Source organism: Ictidomys tridecemlineatus, chromosome 6 (genome assembly GCF_052094955.1).
Source record: "Ictidomys tridecemlineatus isolate mIctTri1 chromosome 6, mIctTri1.hap1, whole genome shotgun sequence".
Classification (NCBI taxonomy): Eukaryota; Metazoa; Chordata; class Mammalia; order Rodentia; family Sciuridae; genus Ictidomys; species Ictidomys tridecemlineatus.
This window is the reverse complement of record NC_135482.1, coordinates 18,686,508-18,711,785: the sequence shown is the minus strand read 5'-3', so window position 1 is coordinate 18,711,785 and position 25,278 is coordinate 18,686,508. Positions and strand designations below refer to the sequence as shown.

Here is a 25,278-nt window from a genome sequence, read left to right as displayed (position 1 = left end):
ATGTCTTGTTGCAGAAAAAAAAAAAAAAAGGAAATCCCCAAATATGGCTTAGATCAGGACAAGCTCACATACACTGCTCAGGCAAACAAGCTCAAATTAAAAATGCTTCAAATTAGAAGTGCTCATAACTTTAGACATATCCTTAAGGTCAGAAAGCTTTTTGTTGGTTATAGCTATAACAACCAGACTGTTGTTGTCATTCATCATTATTAGTACTAGGGGTTGAATCCCAGCCCCAGTCCTTTTTTTTTTTTTGAGACAGAATTTTGCTAAGTTGCTAAAGACAAAGTGACTTCATACTTCAAAGACAAAGACCTTACTTCATATTTACCTTAAATGTAAATGGATTAATTTTTTTCGATTAAAATGCATAGAGTGACTGAAGGTATAGAAAAGAACAAGACCCAACCATATGTTGCTTACAAGAAACTCATTTTATCTCTGAGGATGCTCAGCTTAAACATGGAGTGATAGAAAAAGATATCTCATGCAAGTGGAATCCAAAGTAAGAGTAGCTATATTTATATAAGATAAAATAGACTTTAAATTTAAAGTAATAAAGAGAACCCAAAGGTCATTATATAATGATAAAGGGGATTTAATTCAGCAAGAGGAAAATGAAAGCATTTGTTGAATCAAGTTTCAAAACTAAGATTTTTCTGTGGCTTTTATCAGAGTCAACCATCCATGGCTTCTCTCTCACCTGCTTAGTGATAAATCAAGCCTTTTCCATAAACTACTCATTTGAAGATCCCTTATTGGCCACGAGCCTCTCTGTGAATGTTCTACTGTATCCTGCCCAATGTTCCACTATCCTTTAGTTTGTATCTTCAACAAATGTATAAGGTGCTCACAAATGCTATGGGTCCCTACTGTGTTCCTGTATACTTTACCTTATTTTTCAAATGTTGATTTGTGTGTTATTCCTCTTTTACATTTCTATTTTCCAATGTTCATACTCATATCACAATGGCATATTATCAGCTCTCAAGACCTTTGAGACAAATATGCACACTGACCCACTTTGACAAGTATATGTCAATAGGAAAAAGAAAAAGGATAAACTAGGAATTGGGTATTGTTTTTTTTTTTAAAGTTGCCTCACCAGTCAAATCTAATGTTCCTTGATAATTATACAATTAAGCAATTTTAATAGTACAATGCCTTTGAGATACTAAAATGTTTGATTTTAAAGCATCTGTTCTAATTTGTCATTTATAAAAATTTTATTGTTTTGATCTAGCAAGTTTGACCAATCTATACCGCAGAGCTCCTTACTGAAAATTATACCAATCTCTTTTAACATTGGGACCCAAGAGACTGAGGTTTCTATATAAAATTTGATCTTATTGTCATACTAGTTACATTACAATACAGAAAACCATAAACCTTACTATAATAAATGGTCATTGCTGAAAGTTGGAGTAAAAAACTCCCAATTTTATGCCTGTTTCTGTAGATAGCAGAAATCTCACATATGAAAATTTAGAAATTAAGAAGAATCTGAAATTCAACTCAATTCCCATCCCACTTAAATGCCACTTAAATGTAAGGGAAACAGTTTGTTTGAAGAAATGTGGTAACATGTCCAAGTCCTACAGCTTGCTGGGTGGTAAAGTTGTAATACCAGCCTGGGGAATTGTAACCAGTGTGCTTTAACAACTTTAATCTAAATATGGTTTTAATTTTCATGTTGTTCAAATCCATTAGACTAGTTTTCCTTTTATTTTTTCATTTATCATCTTTCTTTTTAGAGAGAACACTTGCTCTTCCATTTAATTCATACCCTCTCTGGTGAATCTCCTACAACTGAATTTGCCCTAAACTATACGTTCTGCGTGCATGCATGTGTATGCCCGTGCACGCGCGCGCGCCCACATACACACACACACACACACACACACACACACACACCCTCAGTTCACTCTTAGGACCATCTATCAGATGATTGGGTGAGCTCAAGGTACATCTAGTATACAAATGGAAGAGCAGAGTACCCTAAACTCTGGGAATATCCAATTTTATTGATTGCTTCAGCATGTCTGAATACTGTAATCTAGAATTTAAAGTATTCCATAAATAACCAAATTACAGAATCTTACCATCAAAAGCAGTCTTACAGAGTTTACATTCAGTATGCTGAGACTCACCTAGGAAGCTGGGAGTTAGGTGGCAGCTAGTCTCATTGCCACAGGATTTCATCCCAAAATAAGAAGTGAGATTTTTAAAATTTAGTAAAATAGAACCTTACACATTTCTGACTCGCCCAGGAAAAGCACAATTGTTCACAATGTTTTCATTGTTTAAGCAATGAATGGTAAATAATAGTAAAATTATTCTCACTCATAACTTGATGATCTTTTTCCTTTATAATTATAGATTTTAGAACATGTATAGTTCATGTATTAAATGTATAAAATTTATTTTACAGCTCTATGAAAAGGTTGCACTGCTTCTGACAAATTTAGGTAAGTGGAACATTTTATTTCATAGTGTTATGGCCTAGAAAGTAAATTTCAGAGTACATTCTCAAGTTCTGCTAAACGGAACTATACCCTTCACTTATAATTGTATACAAGAATTTGTTCTTCGCCCTCAGTAGAACATTCTAAATGTCTATAATTAGAGGATCTTTTCTATCTAGACCTTTGAAACCTTCATAAACACAGTGTCATGAGCTAATGTGATTTAAAGCAAGTTTTCTCTTCACACACACACACACAAAATAGCATCATAAAAGTATATGTGTATAAAGTGTCCAGTATAATTAGAAAAGTGTTCATTTGCTATTACCTACAACTAATGTTTAATTAAAAATTTAATGATCAAGGTACAGTGGTGCATTCCTGTAGTCATGGCTGCTTGGAAGGCTGAGGTAGAAGGATTGCTTGAACCAATGAATTTGAGGCTGGCCTGGGCAATTTAGCAAAAGTTCAGACTTTTATAGTGTATGTATTTTAGTCAGCTTTTTTGCTGCTGTGACTAAAGGACCCAACCAGATCAACTGTAGAGGAGGAAAAGTTTATTTGAGGGCTCATGGTTGCAGAGGTCTTTATCCATAGAAGGCTGGCTCCATTCCTCAGGGGTTTGAGGTATGGCAGAACAGCATAGTGGAAGAGTGTGGCAGAGGGAAACAGTTCACATCATCAGGAAGAAAAGAGAGACTCCAATGGCCAGACTCAAATATATACACCAAAGCCTCACATCAATTCCCACCTTCTCAAGCCATACCCTACCACTTTAATTGCCACTTAGTTAATCCCTACTAGAGGATTAAATCACTGATTGTGTTAAAGCTCTCACAACCCATTCATTTCTTCTCTGAACCTTCTTGCATTTTCTACATGTGAGATTTCAGGGGACACCTCACATATAAACCAAAACAATATGAAATCACAGCAAAGTTAGTTGTTTTGAAGATGGAGAGCCTGTTAATCAGGAATGTAGGTAAGCAACAATCACTGACATTTTTGGAAATAACATTCATCAGGACAAGTCACTTCTAAGAACATTTCGCTGATGCCAAAAGTACTTGGTAGCTAGCCATAAGTACATTTACCACATTTCCAAGATGGAAATTGTATCAAATTTTATTAACGAGCTTTTAATTTTTTTAACTTCTTATTACTATTTTTATTTGTTCTACATAATTGTATGCACAGCAGAATGTATTTCAATTCATCATACACAAATGGAGTGCAACATTTCAGTTCTCTGGCTGTATATGGTATAAAGACACACCATTCATGCAATCATACATGTACCCCATAATGATATCCATCTCATTTTACCATCTTTCCTACCCACATAGCCCCTCTTCCCCTCCCTTTTGCCCAATCCAAAGTTTCTTCATTCTTCCCAGACCCCACCATCATAGATGAGAAAACATTTGGCCTTTAGTTTGGGGGGATTGGCTTATTTCACTTAACATTATATTTTCCAATTCCATCTATTTACCTGTAAATGCCATAATTTTATTCTCTTTTAATGATGAACAATATTCCATTGTGAAATATACCAGTTTCTTTATCTATTCATCTTTTGATGGGCATCTAGGTTGGTTCCACAGTCTAGCTATTATGAATTCAGCTGCTATAAACATTGGTGTGGCCATGTCACTATAGTATGCTATAGTTTATACCCTGAGGGGTGGGATAGCTGGATAAAATGGTAGTTTTATTCCAAGTTTTCTGAGGAATCTCCACACTACTTTCCAAAATGGTTTCACCAATTTGCACTCCCACCAGCAATGTATGAGTGAACCTTTTTCTCTACATCCTCTCCAGCACTTCTTATTGCTTGTATTCATGGTAACTGCCATTGTGACTGGGGTGAGATAAAATCTTAGTTTTAATTTGCATTTCTCTAATCACTGAAGATGTTGAACACTTTTTCATGTGTTTGTTGATCACTTGTATATCTTCTTCTGAGATGTGCCTGTTCAGTTCCTTAGCCCATTTATTGATTAGGTTAGTTTTTTTGGTTATTGTTGTGAGTTTTTGAGTATTTATATATATCTTGGAGATTAGTACTCTATCTAATGTGCATATGGTAAAAATTTGCTCCCAGACTATAGGTTCTCTCTTCACCTCAATGATTGTTTCTTTTGCTAAGGAGAAGCTTTTTGGTTTGAATCCATCCCATTTATTGATTCTTGATTTTATTTCTTGTGCTTTAGGGGTCTTGTTAAGGAAGTCGGGGCCTAATCCAATATGATGAAGATTTGGGCCTACTTTTTCTTCTGTTAGGGGCAGAGTCTCTGGTCTAATTCCTAGGTCCTTGATTTACTTTGAGTTAAGTTTTGTGCGTGGTGAAAGATAGAGGCTTAATTTCATTTTGCTACATTTGAATTTCCAGTCTTCCAAGCACCATTTGTTGAAGAGGCTATATTTTCTCCAATGTATGTTTTTGATGCCTTTGTGTAGTATGAGATAAATGTATTAATGTGGGTTGGTCTCTGGTCTTCTATTCTGTACTATTGGTCTACATGTCTGTTTTGGTGCCAATATCATGCTGTTTTTGTTATTATTTCTCTGTAGTTTAAGGTCTGGTATTGTGATGCCTCCTGTTTTACTTTTTTTTTTTTTTTTTTTTTTGCTAAGGATTGCTTTGGCTATTATGGGTCTCTTATTTTTCCAAATGAATTTCACAATTGTTTTTTCTAATTCTATAAAAATGTCATTGGGATTTTAAGAGGGATTGCATTAAATCTGCATGACACTTTTGGTAGTATGGACATTTTGACAATATTAACTCTGCCTATCTAAGAGATCTTTTCACCTTCTAAGATCTTCAATTTCATTCTTTGGTATTGCTTAGTTTTCATTTTAGAGGTCTTTCACCTCTTTTCTTAGATTGATCCCCAAGTATTTTATATTTTTTGAGGCTATTTTGAATGGTGCAGTTTTTCTAATTTTTCTTTCAGTGGATTCATCACTTACATATAGAAATGCATTTGATTTATGGATATTGATTTTATATCCTGCTACTTTGCTGAATTCATTGATTAGTTCTAGAAGTTTTCTAGTAGAATTTTTGGATCTTCTAATATAGAATCATGTCATGACAAATAGTGATAGTTTGAGTTCTTCTTTTCCTGTGTGTACCTTTAATTTCTTTTGTCTGTCTGATTGCTCTGGCTAGAATTTCAAGACTATGTTGAATACAAGTAGTGAAAGAGGACATCACTGTCTTGTACCAGTTTTTAGAGGGAATGCTTCCAATTTTTCTCCATTTAGAATGATGTTGGCCTTGGGCTTAGCATAGACAGCCTTTACAATGTTGAGTATGATCCTACTAGTCCTAGTTTTTCTAGTGTTTTGAGCATGAAGAGGTGCTGTATTTTGTCAGATGCATTTTCAGCATCTATTCAGATAATCATATGATTCTTGTCTTTAAGTCTATTGATGTGATGTATTATATTTATTGATTTCTGTATGTTGAACCAACCTTGCATTCCTAGGATGAACCACACTTGATCGTAGTACACTATCTTTTTAATATGTTTTTGTATGTGATTGGCCAGGATTTTATTGAGAATTTTTGCATCTGTGTTCATCAGGGATATTAGTCTTGATGTCTTTTTCTGGTTTTGGTATCAGGGTGATACTAGCCTTAAAGAATGAATTTGGAAGGGACCTCCTTTTCTATTTCATGGAATAATTGGAGGAGTATTGGTATTCATTCTTCTTTGAATGTCTTATAGAACTCTGCTGAGAATCTGTCTGTCTTGGGTTTCTTGGTTGGTAGGCTTTTGATGGTATCTTCTATTTTCTTGCTTGAAATTGATCTATTTACATTGTAGTTGTCCTCCTGATTCAGTTTGAGTAGATCATATGTTTCTAGAAATTTGTTGGTGTCACTGAGGTTTTCTATTTTATTGGAGTATAAATTTTCAAAATAAGTTCTAATTATCTTCAGTATTTCAATAATGCCCATCATGATATTTCCTTTTGCATCACAAATTTCAGTAATTTAAGTTTTCTCTCTTTCTCTTCATTAGAATGGCTAAGTGTTTAACAATTAATTTTTTTTCAAAGTACCAACTTTCATTTTGTCAATTTTTTCAATTGTTTCTTTTAATTTCATTGATTTCATCTCTGATTTTTATTATTTCCTGTCTTCTACTACTTTTGGTGTTGATTTGTTCTCCTTTTTCTAGGGCTTTGAGATATAATGTTTGGTCATTTATTTGTTGGCTTTTTATTCTTTTTTAATGAATGAGCTCAATGCAATGAACTTTCCTCTTAGCACTGCCTTCATAGTGTCCCAGAGATTTTGATAGGTTGTAGAGTGTTCTCATTTACCTCTAAGAATTGTTTTATCTCCTTCCTGATGTCTTCTGCTATCCATTGCTCATTCAATATCATATTATTTAGTCTCCAGGTGTTGGAATAGCTACTATATTTTATCATTTATCATTTTATTTTATCATTGATTTCTAGTTTCATTTCATTATAGAATACAGGGTAGTATCTCTATTTTTTGGAATTTACTGAGAGTTGCTTTGTGGCATAATATATGGTGTATTTTAGAGAAGGATCATGTGCTACTGAGAAGAAGGTGTATTTGCTCAATGAGGGATGGATACTCTATGTGTGTTAAGTCTAAGTCATTGATTGTATTATTGAGTTCTATAGTTTTTTGTTTAGTTTTTATTTGGAAGATCTATCCAGTGGTGGGAGAGGTGTGTTAAAATCACCCAGTATTATTGTGTTGTGTTCTGTTTGCTTCTTGAAATTGTATATGTTTGATATACATAGATGCTCCATTGTTTGGGGCATAGATATTTATGATTATTATGTCTTGTTGATGTATGTTTCCCTTAAGCAGTATGAAATGCTCTTCTTGATCTCTTTTGACTAACTTTGGTTTGAAGTCCACTTTATCTGACATTAGAATGGAAACCCTACTTATTTACGTTGCTCATATAAGTGTTATGTTTTTTCCCATCTTTTCACCTTCAGTCTGTGGATATCTTTTCTGAAGATGAGTCTCTTGAAGGAAGCATATTGTTTGATCTTTTTATTAAAATCCAATCTGCCAGTCTATATCTTTTAATTGATGAGTTTAGGCCATTAACATTCAGGGTTATTTTTGAGACAAGGTTTGTATTCCTGGTCATTTTAGATTATGTATGATTTTTAACTTGAGTTGGTTTCTTCTTTGATTGGATTTTCCCTTTGGGTAGTTCCTCTGTTTGCTGATTTTCATTGTTGTTTTTCATTTTGTCTTCATTGAATATTTTGCCTAGAACATTCTGTAATGCAGGCTTTCTCATTGTGAATTCTTTTAATTTTTGTTTATCATAGAAGGTTTTTATTTTGTCATTAAATTTGAAGCTTAATTTTGCTGGATATTGATGAGATTTTAGTCATTATGCAGTTTGGGAAAATTACAAGCTCCCATGGGTAATTGTTTTAATAGATTCCCTTATGTAGCTTGTCCAGAAAGGGGAAGATCACAAAACTGTTTTTATTTATAACAGTCATTATTACTAATAGATGCCATTTCTTGAGTCTATACACCAGATACACAGCTAGCCATTTTACTGTATCTCCTTTAATATCATTGACATCTTCCATCACCATCACACCTTGTCCAAAAAGATAGAAAGAGCTTTATGTTCATGGAGGAGGTAACTGTCCATTGGTAGGCTGTGTCTGGTGATAGCTTGACCCTGGCTGTGGAGATACAGCCTTGGTCCATCCATCATTGAAACATCTGGGAACTCAGCTGGCTGACAACCCAGAAAACCTTCACATGTAACTAGGACTCAGTCAGCAGAAGTGAAATGAAACTAAAACCCTCCAAGAATTCTTTGTCTTTCCTGCCCTGGACAGCAGTATGGCCTTGTTCTAAAATTGACATTTTAAACCACTTTAAATCAGGTTCTCTTTCTTTCTCCCTTTCCTTCTCAGATTTGCTTCCAGGAAGCATTTTGAGTTATAATTCATGGAAAAAGAAATGATGGGGTGAAATGTTAAATGAGTAATTAAAAGCTCAGGGAATGTAGAAACAGATAAAATGCTATTGCATTAAATACATTTTCTTTGACCCTCCTTGAGGTGAGGATTGAGCTCCTAGGGAAGGATAAGGGCATCTGACATGAGATTTTAAGTTGGAGATTTGACCTTAAGGGGCAACTAGAGCTATATTTTGGTTCACATCACAGTGTCCAAAAAGCCTTTGGTCTGTGAAAGTCGAAATATGAGGAGATGACAATCAGCTCCTGACTGAGGTCAGAAAATTATAAGACACAGTGGTGATATATACAGGAAAAGCTCTAGGAAAGAGGTCATCTTAATGTTTGCCTGTGAGAATGGAAAATGGTAGATGAGGGTGAAGACATCCAAGTCAAATACTCTGTATTCCATGATATGCAGCAGCCTGTGCAGCACTGGAACTAGGAGTGGAGACCAAGGAATCATTAGGAGCTGGGAGGCCACCTGACCCCACATAGGCCCCACGATGAAGGTAGAAACAAAAAGGAAAACGCAAAGCTACTGCAGAGAGCCAGGTCTGGGGATGAGTCCCCATTCATTTTACCTGTCCCTGCTTCATACTCTCCAGGGATCCCATAACAGCAGAACACTCTGAACACTGAATGTATCCTTCAGGTACATCAGTTGCTACTTCACACCGAACTCTTACTGGGGCTGGTCTGTGAGTTTGAGGATTTGTCTCATGCATGGTCTGTTCCATCACATGTCAGCTGTAGGCAAACTGGTATCTCCTGTGTGGAGAGAGGGAGGCAAGAAGTTGAGAGGGGTCAAATTCAGCCCCTCAAACTCTGCTCCTCTTTTGTCCACAGAGCAGCCTCGCACAGAGTCCGAATGGGAGAACAGCTTCACCTTGAAAATGTTTCTTTTTCAGTTTGTCAATCTGAATAGCTCCACGTTTTACATCGCATTCTTCCTTGGAAGGTAAAAACCTGACCCCTCCACACCTACTTATGCCAGGCGGGGACAGAACACTCAGAGTCCACTAGCAAAGGTGATAGAGAAGCCCATCTCAAAATGTAAAAAGAGAACATTGACTTCCTTTCCCTTTCCAAATGAATCCCCAAAAATAGTCTCCACTCAGAAGTGCTCTGTATCTTTTATTGCTAATGCAAATGGTTTACTTGCACCTGTGAATGATGTATTGAAAACATCTGACCAATATCTATACCTGCAGAAGGCCCCAGAGACTCACACCTGTGAAAGCAGGTGGCATAGGGGTATAATCCTACAGCATATCCTAAATCTCTAAGAGGGAAGAACATCCTGCCCCCCGCCTAGGAAAGGGGATAGAATGAATACCAGAGAATACTATGTAACTTTAAATCTAGCAGTTATGAGGATTTAGGAGGGATTCTATGCTTAGTGGTAATGCCCCATGAATTCCACGGCACCTGGAAGCATTTCAGGAGAGTAGGGAAAGGAGTCAGGTATAGGGTTTCAGTGAGATGCATGTAGTTTTTTAGCTACTCCAATAGCATGAAATTATGAACAGCTTGATTTTATTTTAAAAAGCATGACTATTATTCAAAAGCATCAAATATGTTTAAAGGAACCAGTAAAACTGTTGCTTACCCCAACTAAAGCACCTGCTTTTCAGCAGAAAATGTTAAAATTTATAGCAAGCAGGAAGAACTGGCCCCTGCTGCTAGGAACTGGATGGAAAGCCGGAAGAAAAATGTCCCCTGGAGAATTCCAAGAGCTATAGTTATGACAGCTCTGGAGGGCTTCCTAATTCTTTCAACCTGATACTTGACTGCACCCATAATTTACTTTGGAGGATGTTCTAAACTGAATATAATATTCACGGAAAGCTTAGACTTACAGAATGCTAATGATTTGTTTTTCTGTATGTTAAAGATTCACAGGACACCCAGGTGCCTACTTGAGGCTGATAAACAGGTGGAGACTAGAAGAGGTCTGTATTCTCCCCTCCTTTCTTTTTTCCTACATACTCACATGAAACAGCCCTATGGAAACTTTATGCAAATTAGAAGCAGACACCCTTTCTTCCTCACCATTGATTCTTGAATTTCTGTGTTTGCTTACCTTGCAGTGCCACCCTAGTGGATGCCTTATTGATCTCTGTATGCAAATGGGTATTATAATGGTGCTAAAGCAGACCTGGAATAATTTCATGGAACTTGGCTACCCGTAAGTACCTTAGATGTCTATCATTGACAGGCAGCATTGCTCCTTATTGGCATTTCTGGGTGTGGCAAGTAAGATAAGCAATGCAGACTTGGCAATCAAGCAAGCGTCACACTTAGATATTCAAAGGCAGTCATGAAAACACACATTGGCTCTATGGGGAGATTTAGCACAGGTCACGTGAATGAAAGTGAATGTTCTTTATGAAGTCTCTGTAGTCCCCTAAATATTAAATATTGGCCTGCAAGATGCTTTAAGTGATGCTTTTGACCCTTTAGGCTCCACCATTGTTTAAGTCCATAGCTCTTTACTTATTAATAAGATCGCCACCTCACCATTCCTGTGATAAATTAGAATGGCATTTTTTAAAAAAACTACACTAAATTCAGACTACAGAAAAAAAGAACTTATGGAAAGGAGTAAAGTTCAAGAATTCTCAAAATAAATAGGTGTATTTCTAAGGCATTAGCACCTGGAAATAATATTTTTCTGTCCATGGCATTGGGCAAAACTTGCATGATGTTTGCAAAGATAAACTTCAGCTCTGCTGTGCTTGTTCAGTTCTGGTCAGTTTAGTTTTAGGGGAACATATTCAGCAACACTTTTATGTCTGCTGTAACTCCATACCCATTGGGTTCCATGTTGGCTCTGAGTCTCTAGCGGGGACATCAAGATCCACAGGTCTCAGAGAGGACCACTCTTCTAGAATGATTAGCTGAATTTGGTCCACTTCAAAACATCTTCCCTTAGCTCCCTGTCAGAATCAATGTCACTAATTTTCTATTCTTGAATTTATTTAGAAATCATATTCCAAGTATTTGATGTTTCTGTAAAACATAAATAAAATAAAACATAAAACAAAAATAGGAGTATGATATTCTACTTCACAGTATAAGCCATATACTGTGTATATGCCTAGACAATGTCCTAGGCATCAGGGGAACTGAATTTTGACCTCTAATAAGACAGACATATTGTGAAGTGGGAAGAGTTTGTCTTTGATACTCTTTTATTTCGCATGATTTTTCTTTTGGAATTTGAACTCCTAGGTGCCCTTCAACTTTTTCCTTTTTCCTTGTACCCTACAGCACAACCTGCATACTCTGATGCATTTCCTTAACCATATTATGAATTGTACTCCTGAACACTGCTGAGGATTAATGTGTAATTTCACCAATGTGAAATGTATTTTATTGGAAGTTAGAGCTCCAGTCCAGTTGTCAAATTACAGGCGACCATCTCCCAAGAGAGGAAGCATTTTTGTGGGTTTGCAGGTTTTCTGGGTCCCTGAAGTCAGAATATGCAGGTCGGCACTCACATAAGAAGACTGCTCATTAAGCAACTTAGGCCTATTATCACTTGGCTGGGTGTTGCAGAGAAGTCAGTTTATAGATACACTCAGTCCTCTATGCACGAAGCATGAGATCATTTCATGAACGCTTGAAAGAAGTTCATCAGTCATTCTGCTTACATGCATGAGTTTCTTTTTTTTAACATGGCTCTAAATTCTAACTATTCTCTTTCTTATTAATTAAGTCTTATGAGTAGTTTCTTTTTTGGTAAGAAATTGATCTTTTTGTACAGGTTAATTCAGAACTGGTGGACTAGAAGAAAAGTACGTCAAGAACATGGGACTGAAAGGAAAGTAAACTTCCCACAATGGGAAAAGGACTACAACCTTCAGCCAATGAATGCCTATGGACTCTTTGATGAGTACTTGGAAATGAGTATGGAAATATTCTCTTTTACCCTCTTAATTACAGATCTCTAGCTATATTCAATTGCAATACACCCATTATCATGGAAGCCATCTGTGTGTGGGTCTCCCAAGCTAAATACAGAGGGAAGAATGTCTTCATTTAAGAAATTCAATCCATAGGGATAATGCCCAAAGTCTATTGAAATTCAAACTATTCATGACATTGTCTTGTCCCTTGTACTGAGTCACCAGAACACAAAATGAATTGAGAAATTTGATGCATCAAATTAAAGGAGTTAGCATTCATGCAGTGATTGATCCCTCATTCAGCTGATATTTGTTGAACTTCATGAAATGCCAGGGAGACACTGTATCTGGCACCAGAGATTCAAAAAAAGAGTAAGGCACAGTGCCCAGCTTTCAAAGAGTGCACAGGCTAGTGAGAGAGAACAAGAGATATAAAGAGTTACTGCAGCCAGGTATGGTGGCATACCTGTAATCCCAGCTACTTGGGAAGCTGAGGCAGGAGGGTCACAATGTTGAGGCCAGTTTAGTGAGACTGTCTCAAAACTGATAAAAGGGCTGGGGATGTAGCCCAATGGTAGAGCTTGTGCCCAGCATGCATGAAGACTGGGTTTAATCCCCAGTACACATACACATACACACACACACACACACACACACACACACACACACACACACACTGATAAAGAGAGAAAAGAGTAACTGCAATAAAGTGTCATAGATTCTGTGACATGAATCAGTAAGAGGTATAGTGGGGAGCAGTCATTTCTGTTGTGGGAGGAAAGTGTTCAGAGATGGGAATGCTTAACCTATCCTGCACTTTACAGTTATGGAATCAGATCATCTAGAATCAAACCCAAGCTAGTTCTCTTAGACTGTATCTCCGAGCATGGACTTTGGAAGCAAATTCCCTAGGTTCAAATGTCAAACCTGTAATTTATGAACTGTGAAACCTCTTTGTTAACTGTATCATTATATCCCCTCTAGGAGATAAGAAATATAGGAAAATAATAATAATGGTAATGTAAACATATACTAATGAGTCAGGCATTGTTCTGAGCTTTCCATTCACTAACTCACTTGATCTGCACAAAGGGTTACTCTTACTATCATTCCCACTTTATAGAAGAGAAAACAGAGACAAAAAGATATTAAGTAATATCTCTTAGCAGATAGATTATGTATACATTTTATTTATTATTTTTGAAGCTCTATTATACTGGAGTGAAAACAGGATTAGGAATGGGCAAGATACATTATTTCTGAAGGAAGCCATCCTTTCTAGGCAATTCTGAAAATTAAAGGAGTAGTAGAATTAACACTTAATGTTTCTTAGATTGCTTATGTCCCAAGTATCCACTGATGTTTTCAGAGTTTCAATTATAAAATGGCAGAATGATATAACTTGGAAAAGAAATCAATTGGATCATTAATAATAAAACTTAATAAAGGGAATTCATTATAAGAACTAACCACTTTTAGATCTCTTAATGGACTCTTTCTCCCATAAAGAAGGAAATGAACGATAATGTGAGTATATCAAGCTCTTGAAAAAAGGTATTTATGTGGCTAGAATTGGTAGTGCTCCAAATACTGCAGTATCTTTTCACCATAAAACAAATATGAGAAGCATTGCAAGCAGATGGGTGAATTCCAACAGCTTACTTCTGTTCCTGCTGGTTTTATTTTTCTTTTCACTTCCCGGCTTTGTTGTTGTTTTAATATTGTAACTCACTGAATTGCATATGTAGAGAGAAATATAGAAATTGTACAGAGCAATGAATTTTCACAAGTTTACACACAAATGCATGTAGATGAGAGTGTGGCTAACCACTACACACTACCCACAAACCAAATTCAGTCCAGTATCTTTTTCTAAGTAAAGCTTTATTGGAACACAATGATACCCACTTATTTACATATTAACTATAGCTGCTTTTACACTATTACAGCCAAGTGGAATAGTTGTGTCCGAGACATTAAAGCCAGCAATATTTAGTGTCTGACTCCTTATAAAAATAGTTTGCCATCCTGTGAACTAGATTAAGCAACAGAATATTATGAGTATCTAAGAAAGTTCTTTTGTCCCCCCTTCCATACATAACAACCTCTGCGATCACTTTGAATGCTGTAGATTAGTTTTTCTTTTTTTGATATCCACATGAACAGATTGTAGAGAACATATTCTTGTAACTGGCTGCTTTCATTCAATATCATATTTATAACATTCTTCCCTGTTGCTCTTGGTAGTAGAATTCCATTTTCATTTTGCTGTATAGTCTTCCTAAGATATACACACGTGAAGCAAAATTATGAAACAGGCAGATTGTCTTTAACATTCATCTCATCTTTCCTTTTAGTCATGTGATTTTTTTTTTTGCATTTCTATTTTCAGATATGCCCCAAGTTGCTACCTTGCCCCCATCCAGCACACTGACTCCCACATCACTAATCAAGTCTCTCCTGTTTTGAATGTATTTTTAACCACAAATAAGAATTGAGGTATTGGATAGGTATACTTTAAGAGGGGTCAAAGCCTCTGTTAGGCTTCTCCAAAACAGGCCAAATTTCTTGTGAAGTGCAGGCATCAGTGTGACAATAGATGAACTATTGTGAGTTTGCACATTTTGTTGGCTCCTAAAAATAGAAATACACCACATTTATTCATTCATTCTACTGGTAATAGATATTTATTTCCAGATTTGGGCTCTTTTAAATAATGCTTATGTGAACATATTTGTAACATGTGTTTTCAGTCACATAAGTTAAATATTTCTGTTGGGAATTTATGTAGGATTGGAGTTACCTGACCATAAAATATGCATTTGTCAATCTTCAGTAGACCCTTTCAAGCTTTTCAAAGTTGGGTTGTTCCAATTTATATTTCAACTAGCACCGTAAGAGCTCCAGTTATTCCATGTACTCACTAAAAGTCATTAGGTATTTTTACAAAATTTTAGCTATCTGATCAGTATGTCGTAGTGTCTCACCATAGCTTTAATTTGAAATTTCCTGATGACTAATGATGCTGGGAACTTTGTCATATGCTTATGGCAATTTGGATATCTTTGTTGACTTCTCACCCCAACCCATAATTTTAATGGGAATCTGTCTTTTTCTTAGTGATTTGTGGAAGCCACTGACATATTACAGACATAAGTTCTTTGTCAGATATATAAGTTGCAAAAAAATATCCTTACTTTCTTTATCAGTGACTTGACTTCTAACTCTCTTATCTGTATCTTTAAATTACAGAAGTTTAAACTTTATTCTTCTTCAAAATTGGTTCCATATACATTTTACAATAAGATTTCCAATTTCTACAAATAAACCTTATCAAGACATTGACTGGAATTGAATTGAACCCCTTAAACAATTTGAGGAAAACATATTTTCCAATTAATAGATATGGTCTATTTCTGCATTTATTTATTTTTCTGCATTTTTTCTCAGCAAGATTTTATAGATTTTACTGTACAGGTTTTAGGTAACTCAGGTTAGATGTATTTGCATGCAGTTAATGAATTTTAGTGCAATTGCAAATGATGTTTTTATAGTTCTTTTGTGGGTTGTTTTGGGGAGTTATTTTATATTTGGGTGCTAGAAATTGAATCCACAGTTTTGCACATGCTATATTTAGCACATAGCCTACCACTGAGCTATTCTCCCGGACCTAGTTTTATTTTATTTTGTCTTGCTGGTATATAAAATTATCATTGGTTTTATGTTAACTTTGTACCACACAAATATGCCAAGATATAATATCAGATTCTAGATTTTTTTTAGATTTCCTAGATTTTTTTTAGATGACCCAATCATGTCATCTACAAATAATAATTTTACATTTTCTTTTCTAATCATTGCATTTTTGTTGTTCTTGCCTAATTACACTAGTATTGTCCATATAATTATAATAAAAATAATTCTCTGTGCTTTTTATTATATTACTTCTGTAATAAAGGTTTTTCCAAAAATTTAAAAAATTCCATCTGACTATGGTTCAATAAACCTCTTTCCTGAACCTCCTGAGAAAGCAGCAGACACTGGACATTGTAGTTAATCACTTCAAGATCAATATCACATAGGTCACACCTGAGCTTTGTGAAAGCAGTTATTTGAATTAATTATAGGTCATAATATTTAACTAGTTAAATTTGATAAATGTCAGATAAAAGAAAGTTACCAATAAACTAAATGTATTTCCTTTTTCCTCTTAAACCAATAGTATTTTTCATTGTAAACTCAATCTTAGAGAACTATTTTTTTAGTGAGCCTTGCATTTTTCTGTCTAAATAAATATCTAGTACCCTCAGTGATTATAAGAATTATCTTTACTGGTATTATTCCACTTGAATAATAAGGTGAGTGTGTGTGTGTGTGTGTGTGTGTGTGTGTGTGTGTGTGTGTATGTGTGTGTGTGTGTTGTTTGGTTTGGTTGGTTTTTTACTTTCCTGGTCTTTTTTCATTGTAATTACATGTCAGTCACTGAACCAGCATTATTTGGTATCTGTTAAGTCCCTCCCATACACAAAACCATGTAGTGAACGTATGGAAAATGGAAACACAAAGTCTCCATCCCTACCTTCGTGAAGGTCAGTGCAATGGGGAAAAGACAAAGAAGGAGCCATGAAATCAAGAGGAAGTTCTTTGTGTGGTGGTGAGAGGAGTTGTGGTAGCCATAGAGGAGGCAGTACTACCAAAAGGCTCCAGAAGAGGGCACATTTGAGCTTACCCATGAAGGAAGAATGGACTTTCATCTGAGCATAGACAGGAACATTGAGTATATGATATGTTTCCACAAAACCAGAAGTGTGGTGTGGCCAGAGTGAAGGACTGTTTGGGAACCTCGTCTGGGCATAGGGTACAACCTTTGGACATAAGACTTGGAAGTTTGTATGGAATCAGATTATTGAGATTCTTGAATGGCATGGTGGAATTTTGGGATTTATTCGATAAGCAATGAGAACCTACTGAATTTTTTCATGTAGGGAGATGGTGAGCAAAGGGCTTGTACAATATTTTAGGCACATGTAAAATGCCACGATGGGGAAAATAGGTGAAAATTTGGAGGTAGAGAAGCCAGTTAAAAAAATCAGTCTGAATTCTGGGGCTGGAGTTGTGGCTCAGTGGTACAATACTTGCCTAGCACGCATGAGGCACTGGGTTTGATCCCCAGCACCACATAAAAATAAACAAATAAAATAAAAGTATTGTGTCCATCTACAATTAAAACAAAAATCAGTCTGAACTCAAGTGGGGACAGTGAATAAGAAGAATAAAGGAGAGAGATTTTTTAAGAGTAATTGATAGGATTTGGAGACCAATGGTTCTGAATGCTGAGCTAGCCAAGATCTAGTTTTTAATGCAAGAGGACTGAGGGGAGGAGGAACATGAAAGAAAAGGTGCATCCTACCAGGGGTGTGTGACAGCAATATGTCTTATTGCTGGTGATGTTGACTTTGATCATGTGGGTAAGGTGATGTCTACTAGGTTGCTGTATTGTGAAGATACTCTTTTTTCCCTTTGTAATTATTTGAATCAAGAAATGTCCTATTTTCTTCAGTATCCTCCCCTGCCCCCACTAATTTTAGCATTCTTTGATGGTTCTTGCCTGCAACAGTATTACTGTGATATCTAATGAGTGGTGGATTTTCTATTTTCATCATTCCTTCTATGTTTATGAATTAGAATTCTACCATAAGGAACAGCTACCTAAATTCCCCCCTTTATCATTTATGTGTATCTATTTATATTTATATCAATATCAATGTAGACTTAATGCTTAGTGTTAGTTATAATCCAATGCTATCATTTATTTTTTTTCCACAAATGATTCTGGCTTTGACCATAGAGAGTGCCTTCAAGTTTGTTCTGTATCCTATTGATGTGTCCCCATCATTTATTGAGTGCTTTCTTACTTTCTGGCATTACAAGATATCCTAGTCTCACATTTTATTTTTCTACCACAATTTGGGAATCCAAGGATCCCTGGTTCCTTTTATTTGAGAATGGCATTTAGAAAACAACCTCTGGGTCCTAAGCATGCTTCCTGTTCCCAAGGATACTTTTACTCCCGGCCCCAGGTAGTGCCCTTTGATCCAATGTCTTGGTCATCTTTCTGCAAGAGATGTCCCCTGTGCGTCTGGATCAGAAAAATATCACTTAAGACAATGTCACATTCAGATCATTTCCTTTTGAAAACAGTAATGGAAAACCAACATTTTTGTTCTCCTTCTTTTTCTCTTCCCCAGTTCTTCAGTTTGGATTCACAACTATCTTTGTGGCAGCTTTTCCCCTAGCACCACTTCTAGCCTTACTGAATAACATCATTGAAATTCGACTGGATGCTTACAAATTTGTCACACAATGGAGGAGACCTTTAGCTTCAAGGGCCAAAGACATAGGTAAGTTGGATTCAGGCATTTTTAAAAAGCACTATGAGCTATCTTGTGGATAAAATTTTAAAAGCCACCCAACATTAGTTTTTTCTTATGGTTTCCATGTAAAATGACTTAATACTTAGTGTAATTCTTGCAAAAAATGGTTTGATTAGTTTTAAATAATATCAAATAAGAAGTAAAGCTGCCCTATTTGGAAATTTATCATTTTAATTGCTAGAGAATATATGCCCAAATAGATTCTTAATTTGGTTATTTCTAGCTTAAAACTTTAGAATCTAAAATTTTGATTTCTCATCACTAATTTTTAACATAGATCTTCTGGGGAGAAGTACTAAGGAGTGAGATTGGCCAAATTATATTATTATATTGTGTGAACATACAAATATGTACAACAAATCCTACCATTATGTACAAGTATAATGCACCAATAAAGAAATGTGGGCAAAAAAAAATTGATCTTCCATTTGCTTAACTTTGTATTGCATTTTCCTAGTGTTTTCTTGATTCACATGAAACAAAATCTAGTTTTCTAAGGGCAGAAATGAGCACTGGTATTTGACCAAAGATGTTGAATTGAATCAGGTGCAGTTCTCGTGAGAGCCAAGATCAAAAACTGTCTTTTATTCATTTGTGCATCCAGTGCTGAGGGCAGAGTAGGCAGGTGCTCGGCCAATATATGTGTGTAAGAGAATCAAATATAGATGTTCTTGCTCACAATAGGCTTTTAACCTCCATATGAAACCAGCTCACATTCAGTGAGCACCTACTCAGGGCCATGTCTCAGGGGTTGGGCTCCCAAAGATAAACAGGAGAGACCCTGTCCATACTCTTAAGGAGTTCCCAGTCTGGTGGCAGCTTGACCTTGACTGAGCTCATCTTTTCAGATTGTTTTGGGGCCTTATCATTGACCAGAATTCTCTGACTTATGTCTGATCCTGATCATTAAATCATGAGCACATGGGCACTTTCTCAGAAATTCCTTAAACGCCAAGGTGTTTGAAAGCACAGATTCTTACTGTTAATTTCAGTTGTATTTGGAAATATGAAAGGACTTGAAAACAAGTTACTCTGATTGCTTTCATACTTACCACCTCTGATGTACATGGAGCTAATACCCCATTTCTATTTGAATAGGAATTTGGTATGGAATTCTTGAAGGCATTGGGATTCTCTCTGTTATTACAAATGCATTTGTCATAGCGATAACATCTGACTTTATCCCTCGCTTGGTGTATGCTTATAAATATGGACCTTGTGCAGGCCAAGGAGAAGCTGGGCAAAAGTAAGTTGGCTGCAAAACCATTTTGAAATCTTCATTTCCTAGCCTTTGTGTGGTGTTGGGCACTGAAGGAGAATCCTTTGGCCTGGGGTATGTGGCACATAAGCCTGATAATAAGGCCTATGGTGGGGAGGCGGGGAATTATGATGTAATTATATTTCCAGCCAAAAAGAAGAACAACAGATCCCATATCTACTGAAGGGTTGAGGATCAAACAAGTCAGACAGTGTCTGTATTTCTTCAGTCAAATTGGGGCACAATTCTGTTTGTAAAGTCAGCCACTATATATATGATAGATAGAAACCTAGGCAGCATTGTAATGAGTTACCTCACTTTCTTTTCTGTGCTTAAAAAAAAAAGTTCAAGAAGTCTTAACATACTTTAAAAATCCATAAAGTCAAAATAATAATCTAATTGTGGAACTGTAGGTCAGAGTGGAGTATGTTTTAAGATTACAAGGTCTTCTGGATGCCCCAGAAGTCTCATTTGGGCTGCTGCCTACTACTGGTTCACCAGTCTGAGCCAAACAGATGTGTCCAACGTAGCCATTATAGTTTGATCAGCCCAAAGGAGTAACGTGCCTCCAAATCAAGTTCATTGAATTATGCATACCTGGCCTGGGTCCAATTTTATTATTAATTCTGCATAAATGCACTAAGGCATGTATGATTGAGAAATGTAATAAAACTCACAATCCAGCTATTTGAAGAGACTTCTGTGAGTTTCTTTACTACCATAATCACGTGGCCATGAAATACTACTAATTATCTAGCATCTTTAAGTGAGCATACCGTCCCATTTTAAGAGAAATTTGAAAGACCTAGACTATACCACCCAGCATTTCTTTCTAATCACAACGCGTTGTCAACATTCTCTGCTTGGCTCAACCTAAAAAGGCTTACCTTAATTCAAGCTACTGTAACATATTTTGCATTTGATTTTTTGAAACATCCCTGTGATTGGGACATGCGTAATTATCCTCACTCTGAGGAGCAGGAAAAGATTAAGGGAGGCTAAATCCAGAATCAGAAGGCAGAGTTGCTGTTGGAGCCACACCAAGTTAAAGCACACTCATAGAGCTCCGTTCCAAGGGGACATGGTCATCTGGCTCAACTAACCCCTGGGATTTAGGTCTTACTGGTTATTTCAGTTCTTTCTAATTCCAATAATGGTGAAACCTGTCTTGTTTTTTGGAGAACTAAAAAAATACAATGGACACATTTCTGCATAGCAGACAGTAAACCAAAGCTTTCAGAATTTAGCATTCTGCTAGGTTATGTTCATGATGATTAAAATTTACCTAATAGCCTCCTTATTTCAGTTTTATGGGGTATCCTCGGGGCTCTAATTTTCTCTGTAAACCTTTCTCTTTAACTTAAGAGCCCTCTGCCACTTTGGATTTATAGATCTGCCTTTTTAATCCATTGGTCATTTTTCTTGTTTTCAAAGAGTTGTATTTACATATGTTTCTTCATGAATCTTATTTTCTGCCGCAGCAGTAACTCTATTACTTTTTCAGGACTTTTTCTTCTTTTTCCAATTTAGAAATGCTTTAGAAATGATTGAGCTTAGTAATAACTTTGTCAAATTTTACAAGGTCATGGGTTTGGTGGGGCAGGATATGCGGTCGTCAAATCCACTTATGCCTTATTTCCTTTCCAGCTAAGGAAATGCCATATTTCAGTTTAAATTGAACCTCAAGCAAAAGTCCTCCTTCCAAACCCAATCTCCTTGCTTCTTCAGAACTCCAGGGTTCATCCGTGTCTCCTCCTTACTGTTCTTTTGGCCTTTCCTGGCATAGAATCTCCTTTCTCCAACAACCTTTCTTTACCTACACCTGTGCCAGCACCTTTCGGTCTGCCTCTGGTGGTTCCTGGCTGTGATGTGGGTATCATTTCCAACCACAGGGTAAACTACTTGAGAATGAGGACCACGTCGTTTACACCTGTTTCTTCCAAGCACAGCCCCTCTATTGTCACAGATACTCAGCCATCAAATCCTCAGTAGCGTCACTGTGGGGAAGGGGGAGACATTCTCATTTCACAGTCAGATCTTAAAATGAATGATTTGAAACAATGTCCGCTACACATTGCGTACACAAAGGTTTTTTTTCCAAATGTTTTTTTCTCTCCTCCAGACATATTAATTCTCTTCTAGCTAGGTTGATTTGACCTCAGATTACTCATTATTTGCCAAATGAGGTCACCTCCTCTTTCAGGGTGTCTTTACTTGAGTTCTTTAGAAAGAAGCTTACAGAATTCTGAGCAGGCATCAAGAGACAAAAGTTATGAGGTAAAAACATGAAGATGTGTACTATAAAATTTTTCTGCCGACTAGAGTTAAAATTTCAGTCCACAAACTAAATATTTTTCCAGGCAGCACAAATAACCAGTTGGATTACTTTTCTCCCACTGAATATAATAAAGTCATTATTTCATTATCAGGAAGACATAGGGTAATGATTTTTGAAACATTCCATGGAGACACATGCAGGCCTTAAAGTTCTCGTGAAGTATATGCCCCCAAATGATGACTTTAGTTAGTGATATAAATCAAAGCTGATATTTCCATAAAAACAGCGATTCATAAGGGGTTAAAACCTTGATCAAGGACCCAGTGCTCAAATGTGCACAGAATTACCTACAGATATATTGCTTAATGAATAATAAGTAACATATTTGTACAAAGTCAGAATCACTTAAATGAGTTGATACCATCGCCATTCGCAAAGTTGTTTTTTAAAAGATAAAGTTTACTGTGCAGAGGTCTTTCTCATCTCATTCATAATACTGGACATTTTTATTGCAACAAATCAGAAGTTGCAATGAAATCAGAACTTTCTTCTATCTTCATCTTATTAGCCTGAGAACCTTTATCTATAAAGCGTACTTGATTTTAAATGTATAAAACCAGTCAAATTTCCCTTAGCTTTTTCAGCCTTTGATTCCTACCTCCAGGGCATTGGTGCCACAATATCCTAAATCTCAAAGACAAGTTTGGTAGCATAATTCAAAAACATTCTTCAGTGAGTTTTTTTTTCTGAAATCCACAAACTTTAAAGTCAACTTCTGGTTCTGCTCTTTCTCTTAAAACTGGTGATAATGATCACTGGTCCATCCCGTTCCTGTATATGAAAGGATTGAAAACAATAAGTAATGAAGGTTTTAAAAGCAGAACTCTTACATTTGATGTTTTTGTTTTGCTTTTGTTTGGGATATATGTGTGTGTGGTACTGGGGTGCTGAACCCAGGCACACGTGCATGCTAGGTAAGTGCGTTAGCCCTGATCTAAACCTCTAGTTCTCACATTAAAATGAATGTGATGTTTCCAGGAGTTAGTTGAAACAGATGTTTCCTAATTCAAACAATGCTATTCTTACATAAGACATTTTCTGAATTTCTATTCTTGATAATGCCATCAGAGCCCACCTACCTCCCCTTTAAGAAAATTGACATTATCACTGCAGCAATTCCTTTACCTGATGCCTCTTCCACCACCCACCCACCCATCTTCTTGGTTTTGGTACCACTCACTTCCCCTGTGGGATCTGCTGCTGTCTGAGTCCCTCCTACTCTAACAGTACATGAGTGAGTTGACCCATGGAGACCATCAGCTGCATTAAATATAGAAAAAGGGTGGGAAATTTTGTTGCTGTGACTGAAAGATCTGACCAGAACAATTTTAGAGGAGGAAGAGTTCACTTGAGGGCTCATGGTTTCAGAGGTCTTAGTCCATAGAAGACCAGCTCCATTCCTCAGGGCTACAGGTGAGGATGAGCATCATGGCGGGAGAGGGTAGTGGCAGAGGCCAGCAGCTCACGTCACAGATCAGGAAGCAGAAAGACTCCACTGACCAGATACAAATATATACCCAAAGCCATGCCCACCTCCTCCAGCCACACCCTACCACTTCAGTTACCACTCAGTTAATCTCTATCAGGGGATGAAATCCCTGATAGGGTTAAGGCTCTCACAACCCAATCGTTTCTTCTCTGAGCCTTCTTGCATTGTCTTACACGTGAGCTTTCAGGGAACACCTCCCATCCAAACCATGTCATCATGATAGCTTCAACTGTTTGATGTTGGCAATAGCTAAGATTCTACCGGGGTGAAAAGAATTAGCAAGATGCCGGGAGAGCTCAGCATGAGCAGCCCTCTTCTTCTCTGACTGTGGGAAGACTACACGTTCCTATATTAGGCCCACATTTGATTCTTTGCACCCAGATGGAGTGATGACCACTCATTAAAGACGCAATTTCAACATGGGCTTGTGACTGGCTTTACGTGCATATACTTAATATATAGGTTCACAGATATATCCTCTTTACTCTTGGGGATGAAAAATGAAGGATACTGTCCATGGGACAGGTGTTCAATTTAGATTTTGTCAATAATGTTTTTAAAAAGAGTGAGCAACAGACAGAAGCTTTAATCTCAATCAAGCCTCAGGGCTGCTTTGTGAGATAAGAGTGCAGGAGAAGTCAGGAATATTCCATTTCAATGCTGGGCCTGTGTGGGGTCAGTTTCTAAAGCGCCTTTCTCTTCCTGCTGCTCAGCTCTTGAGAATGCTCTGCTAGAGTCTGTATTTCATAAAACCCAGCCCCCTCTCTGTGACATCTAACAGCCATCAAGGCACTGATTTATTTTCATGTCAAGCTCTGGGCAGTTCCTAGATGAGGGAGCCATCAGTCCTAACAGCTCTTCAAGTCAAAATAGGGGAAGGTGGAGGCATGTCACACACCCACTGACCTTTTGTGTAACCTGTGAGTGACTCGACAGATGGAGCTTTGAGCTCCGATGGATTTTTATTTCTTTAAGGCCATGATAGAGCCAGTGATTTGTCTCAAGCAAGACAACATGTAGAACTGCTCACGTCACCATTTTGGCTTAATGTCAGCAGCTCAGGATAATCACATCAGACATGTTAATGAAGAGAATCAAGACTATGATTTATTCATTCAGTCAGTAATTATTTATGGCCCTCTCGTTAGGTGCAAGAAATAAATAACATGAATAATCACCACTCACATTTATCTTGCTGGAGGCTAAGCACCAGAGCACATGCTGGACATCCATCATTTAATTTAATACTCACAATGACCCTCTGAGGCGGGTGCTTTTTGTCTCTGAGAGAAGTTACAAGGGCTGGGAGTGTAACACGGTGGTGGAGCACTTGCCTGGCAAGTGCAAGGCCCTGGGTTCAATCCCCCATGCCTCTGTGCTC

At 36.9% G+C, this 25,278-nt stretch overlaps 1 protein-coding gene across 5 annotated transcripts in view; it reads left to right on the top strand.

Moving 5' to 3' along the window:
* Window positions 1-25,278, top strand: part of Ano4 (anoctamin 4) — a 384,018-nt gene that overhangs the window by 346,654 nt on the left and 12,086 nt on the right. For all 5 annotated transcript variants that reach the window (XM_078052935.1, XM_021724481.3, XM_040279417.2 and 2 more), the window contains 7 exons: window positions 2,432-2,468; window positions 9,314-9,425; window positions 10,362-10,419; window positions 10,558-10,655; window positions 12,237-12,379; window positions 18,627-18,779; window positions 19,911-20,058. In XM_078052935.1, the coding sequence (XP_077909061.1) occupies window positions 2,432-2,468; window positions 9,314-9,425; window positions 10,362-10,419; window positions 10,558-10,655; window positions 12,237-12,379; window positions 18,627-18,779; window positions 19,911-20,058 (749 nt within the window). The remainder of the gene's footprint in view (window positions 1-2,431; window positions 2,469-9,313; window positions 9,426-10,361; window positions 10,420-10,557; window positions 10,656-12,236; window positions 12,380-18,626; window positions 18,780-19,910; window positions 20,059-25,278) is intronic.